General features: G+C 46.5%; 1 protein-coding gene across 1 annotated transcript in view; it reads left to right on the top strand.

The window, feature by feature from the left end:
• The window catches only part of LOC119416745 (sodium/hydrogen exchanger 9B2), a 20,296-nt gene that overhangs the window by 6,840 nt on the left and 7,136 nt on the right, over positions 1 to 6,320 (top strand). The window contains exons 2-8 of the mRNA XM_037683965.1: positions 645 to 716; positions 3,430 to 3,525; positions 4,041 to 4,143; positions 5,005 to 5,175; positions 5,347 to 5,489; positions 5,564 to 5,691; positions 5,862 to 5,943. Coding sequence (XP_037539893.1) covers positions 645 to 716; positions 3,430 to 3,525; positions 4,041 to 4,143; positions 5,005 to 5,175; positions 5,347 to 5,489; positions 5,564 to 5,691; positions 5,862 to 5,943 — 795 coding nt within the window. The remainder of the gene's footprint in view (positions 1 to 644; positions 717 to 3,429; positions 3,526 to 4,040; positions 4,144 to 5,004; positions 5,176 to 5,346; positions 5,490 to 5,563; positions 5,692 to 5,861; positions 5,944 to 6,320) is intronic.

Here is a 6,320-nt window from a genome sequence, read left to right as displayed (position 1 = left end):
CATAAAAATCTGAAACACAAAAGTCTGAAACACAAAAGTCTGAAACATAAAAATCTGAAACATTAAAATCTGAAACATAAAAATCTGAAACGTAAAAATCTGAAATATAAATATCTGAAACATTAAAGTCTGAAACATAAAAATCTGAAACACAAAAGTCTGAAACACAAAAGTCTGAAACACAAAAGTCTGAAACATTAAAGTCTGAAACACAAAAGTCTGAAACATAAAAATCTAAAACATTAAAATCTGAAACAAAAATCTGAAACATTAAAGTCTGAAACATTAAAGTCTGAAACATAAAAAGCTAAAACATTAAAATCTGAAACAAAAATCTGAAACATTAAAGTCTGAAACATTAAAGTCTGAAACAGGTTCTGTTCTTGTTTATTAAAATTTTCTGATGCAGAAAGTCCTTCTTCAGGTTAACTTCAGAACTTTACGTTAGAACCAGAACCCTCCTGGTCTCTCATGTGATCAGCTCATTATGGACCTTCAGATTCTGAGCTGCTTCAGTTAGAACCAAACAAATCCTGAACCGGATCAGAATATGTTGATCCATTTACTTTATAATCTGTTTCTTTCATCCTCGTCTTAAATATTCAGAAGTCTGAACGTTCAACCTGTGTGTGTGTGTGTGTCAGATGATGGATGAAGAGTCTACAAGGCGTTACGTCCATCCTGTGGACATCAGTCCTCAGCAGAACCAATCTGAGGTAACAACCCAACACAACCACATCTTCTAATTCTTGCTTTTAGGCTCCGCCCACCACCTGAGTCTACTGACTGAATCAAATAAAATGGAATAAATTTAAAAACATTTATGTCTGACAACATGATGGATGAAGTGTTTCTGTGTCTTCTGTTGTTCAGAAGTGGAGCCAGAATTTAATAATTTATAGCTTAAAGAAAATATACAGCCTTCAGAGTCTGTAAGCTCCGCCCACTCCACCACAATAATGGCAAATTATTGATTAGAACTAAAAAAATACTAGACAAACAAAAACCCAGCCCGATCTCAGAAAGTCCAGGAACCTTTACTCCAAACTCAGCTAGGAGGGCTGGACCAGGATGCAAAGGTATGTTTAGTGGTTACCAGGAGGACAGGTACAGGTGGTACTGGGAGGATCTGGACAGGAACAGTCACAGGTAAGAGTATCTCCAAGGTAATATGGATCCAGGGAAGTCTGAGGGACGTTCCTGACAATAATCTCCAGGTTGTGATGATGCGGCTACACCCAGGTACAAGGACCAATGAGAACAGAGACCAAGACAGAATCAGTTTACAGGTTTTATGTCCAACATCAGAAATACTGCAACCAGGTGAAGGGGGTGCAGGTGTTCAGGTGAGTGGCAGGAAGGTGTGGAGGCAGCTGATGAGACGCAGAGGAGCTCAAGGTCCACAGAGGGTTCAGGAAACAGGAGGACATCAAGATAACTCAGTGGAGACATGTAGTCATTAATGTTTGTAGCATCAATGTTCATGCTCAATAATCCAGGTAGAAAATCCAACAGTTCAGTCAGGTCATCAGACTGATTCTTTTTTTGTTGAGACGTTTCGTCCTTCATCCGAAGGACTTCATCATCTTTGATGTTTTGAACCACTGTGGCAATGGCTGCCTCAGAGGAGTCGACAGTGGAGAGGGCGGGTCCCAGAAACCATCTTATCACCGTCAAACTGGTTGGTCCACTGTGTGGGTGTGCTGCTTGTGGGACTCAGTTTGTTGTGGCTCCTCAGACTGAAGAAGTCCTTTGGATGAAGGACGAAACATCTCAACAACAAAAAAAGAAGAAAGAAACAGTCCAAATCATCTGACTGAACTTTGTTGGATTCAAGTTTGGTTTTAAAGACTAGAAGAAGACGAGAAGAAAACAAGAAGAAAACTAGAAGAAGACGAGAAGAAGACTAGAAGAAAACAAGAAGAAGACGAGAAGAAGACGAGAAGAAGACTAGAAGAAGACGAGAAGAAGACTAGAAGAAGACTAGAAGAAGACGAGAAGAAAACTAGAAGAAAACTAGAAGAAGACTAGAAGAAGACTAGAAGAAGACCACCGTAGGCAGGTAGTGCTCCAGCTCTGGCTGAATGTCTTCTGACGCCTTTCATGCTCCTCATCCTCATCAAGCTGAAGGTGCTCAGGTGTGGCTGATGAGTCTGTGGGTGCAGGAGCTGGAGGAGCAGAACTCCAACACAGGTAGGTTCCAGGCAGGTGGAACCTGGTTCCTTGGTTTCTGCACAGTTTGGGTCCACGGAGAACGCCCAGGTAAATCCAGGGTCTTGGTTCTCAGGAGACAAGTGGCAACTAGAACACAAGCTGACACCTCTTCTGACCCCAGAACCACATCAACACAGTCCAAAGCAGCTCGGGTCACAGCAGAACCAGAGGAACAGGAAGAGGAAGATAAATGTTGGTTTACAAAATAAAAGACGTTGGTTTACAAAATAAAAGACTGCTGAGAGGATGGAAACTTTCCAGCCCTGTTTGCTCCTCGTGTGGCTGGACTGTAGGACATTTCCAGCCTCGTTTACAGAATAAAAACGAGAAATGTTCGACTGACGGACAGGAAGAAGTGCGGTGCAACAAAAAAACACGTCCGACAAAAACAACCAGTTATAGTTTGGTTCCTAACAGAGACGAGAGGTTTGACCTCAGACATCTTCCACCACACGTCCCACTGGTTCTGTTGGACCTCAGACATCTTCCACCACACGAACCACTGGTTCTGTTGGACCTCAGCTGGTTCCACCACATGTCCCACTGGTTCTGTTGGACCTCAGCTGGTTCCACCACATGTCCCACTGGTTCTGTTGGACCTCAGGTGGTTCCACCACTCGACCCACTGGTTCTGTTGGACGGCACCGGTCACCTTAAATGAGTCAACCTGCCGCTACAGCATCATAAAACTCTTAAAACTCAGAACCAACAGCAGCTATTTTAAGACTCAGAGGTCAGGTTCTGAACTGGACCTGAACCGGGCCGGTCCAACAACCAGATCTGAGCCTCAGCTTCAGCTCCTCAGTTTGATCTCCGTCAAACTCAAACTGACTGAAAAGTGATTTTAAAAAGATTTAAAAACTTTAAGATCCTCTGAACCTGATGATGGACCTCTCAGGTTCTGGTTCTGGTCTCTGATGGACCCTCGACCCAGTGGATCACAGATGTTCAGACTCGGTTCTGCTGGAGACGTTTTAACATCTGAAGCTTTTTGTTGTTTTCTTTCTTCACGAGGTGCCGGAGGGTTAGAGACCCGCTGCTCTGGGTCCAAGAGGACAAAGTCCAGCTCCTAACTCTGTTTCTGTTTCTGACCCTCCTACACACACACACACACACACACACATGCACATGCACGCACACATGCACGCACACACACATACACATGCACGCACACACGCACGCACACGCACGCACACACACACACTGACGTCTCAGGGAACCAGAGGGAGTAAAGTTCAGGATGTCCAGGAGGACAGAGAGATCACCGTGCTGCCACGGAGGAGGACGGACGAGCTGGACGACACTGACGAGGTGAGAGGTCAACAACACACACATGCACACACATACATGCACATACATGCACATACATGCACATACACACACATGCACATACACACATGCACATGCATGCACACACAGATGTATTTAATGTGTAGACGGTTTTAAATAAAGTTAGATTCAAAGGAACGTCCATCAGTGAAGCACAGGGGTGGCAGCATCATGGTGCAGGACACTGAACCTCAGACTGGACCAGACCGTCCACCATGACGATGACCCAAAACACACAAAGAAGACACACAGGGGAGGGACACCTGTCCCTGACTGTCCTACAGTGGACCAGACAGAACCATGACCTGAACCCTTCAGATGTCTCTAAAGAGACCTGGAGGAGGCTCTACTGAGGGTCCCTGTCCAACCGGACTGAGACTGAAGGTTTACAAAGAAGCAGGTGTTCCCCTGACTTCAACCCTGGACCAGGTCAAGGGTCAGAACACCTTCAGGAGCTGCCGTGTCCGTCTGTGATCCGTGTGTTTGTGTGTCAACAGATGAAGATCTCTGACTCGTCTTCCTCCTGCTGGTCGTCCTGTGTCCATCTGAAGGACAGATGTCCTCGACCGCGGGGACTCCTCAACCTGCTCATCACTAAAGGTAACAAACACCAGAGTTTAGATGGAGCGGGACCACCAGAGTCCAGTTCTGGGTTCAGATCTTTTTCTTTCTTTACTCTTCACTGTGAACAGCTGCTTCTAGTACAGATCTTGTTGTTCCATATTTTACTAACAGAGCACTTCACTCTCAGACTGCAGGTTTACTTGTGGTTCCTAGAGTTTCCAGCAGCAGAATGGGAGGAAGATCTTTCAGTTCTCAGGCTCCTCTCTTGTGGAACCAACGTCCAGTTTCTGTCCGTGAGGCTGACACATTGTCCAGTTTTAAGACTTTCCTTTTTGATAAATCCTATAGTTAGGGTTGACTTGGGTTTCCTGAGCTGTCCCTTAGTTCTGCTGTCTTAAGCTTAGACTGATGGAGGACAAACTGACCTCATGTCCTCTCTCTGCTGCTGTCTTTACCTGCTCTACTCTACCTGTTTGTAATTATTTCTATCGTAACATGATTTTTTGTCTTTCCTCCTATAGAAAGTTCACCTGGACCTGTCATCCTGTGTCTGTTTCTCCTTCCTGTCCTCTCAACCCAGCTGGTTGAAGCAATGTCCGCTCGTCCTGAGTCTGGTTCTTCTGGAGGGTTCTTCCTGTTACAGGGAGTTTTTCTTCCCACTGTCTCCTCTGTTCTTGCTCAGGATGAGAGACTGAGACCAAGTGAAGATTCAACACAACCTGCTAGAACTTTAGTAATTGTCTTTTACAAAGTCTGTGAATGTTTTAGTGTCCTGAGACGAGTTCTGCTGGAGCTGTAGAAATAAAGTGAATTAATTAATTATTGATTATCTTCAAGTGACTGATCAGAACCAGAACCTGTAGACACTAAACCAACCCCATGGTTCTGTTCCTGCAGGGTGTTTGTTGGCGCTGCTGTTCAGCGTCGTCTGGTCCGTCACAGGAAGGGCATGTTTACCTGGAGGGAACCTCTTCGGCATCGTCATCCTCTTCATCTGCTCGGTGCTGGGGGGGAAGCTGGTGGGACTGGTCCAGCTGCCGACCCTGCCCCCCTTCCCTCCGCTGCTCGGTTCGACCCCTCAACTGGACCAAATCCTGCTTTAACTGACTCTGATGGTCCTGATCCTGTTCAGTCTAACAGTGTGTGTGTGTGTGTGTGTGTGTGTGTGTGTGCGTGTGCGTGTGCGTGTGTGTGTGTGTGTGTGTGCGTGCGTGTGTGTGTGTGTTTGTGTGTGTGTAGGCATGCTCCTGGCGGGCCTGCTGCTCCGTAACGTTCCATACGTGACCAACGCCGTCTTCATCGACACTCACTGGTCAGCAGCTCTGAGGAACATCGCCCTGTCAGTCATCCTGACCCGAGCCGGGCTGGGCCTCGACCCGTCGGTACAAACACCCGTCCAGACGGTTTGTGTCGATCCTTGGAGCGCGCTGCTTCACTCTGTGTGTGTGTGCTGCAGGCGCTGCGCCGGCTGAAGGCCGTGTGTTTGCGTGTCGCCGTCGGGCCCTGCATGGTGGAGGCCTGCGTCATCGCCGTGGTTTCTCACTTCCTGTTGTCTCTGCCGTGGGTCTGGGGCTTCATCCTGGGGTAAAACATCTAAACATCTGCAGCTGTGAGGTTACTGAGCCATCGCCGCAGCCGTGAAAACAAGATTTCAACCTGAAGCTGCTGCATCCACACAAACTGCAGCTTCCTGTACAACATGTTATCATTGCTCTTATCATTGTCAGTAATAATATAACTGTGTGTTGGTTTAGTTTTGTTCTGGCTGCCGTGTCTCCAGCTGTGGTGGTTCCTTCAATGCTGCTCCTGCAGAGGGAGGGGTACGGAGTGGAGAAGGTAAATCATCTCCTCCTGCTGTAACCTGGAGTTCCTGCATTCTGCACCCAAATACAACTGATCAAACATCTAGAACTCTTTATCAAGCCCCATCAGGGGCAAGAAGACCCATGTGGACCACGGTTCCCTCTGTTGTAAAAAGGTTCTGAACCACCAGACAGTCCTGAATTATCACATGACCCTTCAACAGAACTTTAAAAACCTTCTGGTTGATGGAAATATCAGATACTGCCCTAGCACATCCCCTTGAACAACACAGTCCTTCATGAAAATGTGACAGGGAACCATAGAACCTACTACAACCAACTATATCCATCCATCCATCCATCTATCCATCCATCCATCCATCCATCTGTCTATCCATCTGTCTACCCATC

Source organism: Nematolebias whitei, chromosome 1 (assembly GCF_014905685.2).
Source record: "Nematolebias whitei isolate Nwh7 chromosome 1, NemWhi1, whole genome shotgun sequence".
Taxonomy (NCBI): domain Eukaryota; kingdom Metazoa; phylum Chordata; class Actinopteri; order Cyprinodontiformes; family Rivulidae; genus Nematolebias; species Nematolebias whitei.
This window is presented reverse-complemented; position numbering and strand designations above follow the sequence as displayed.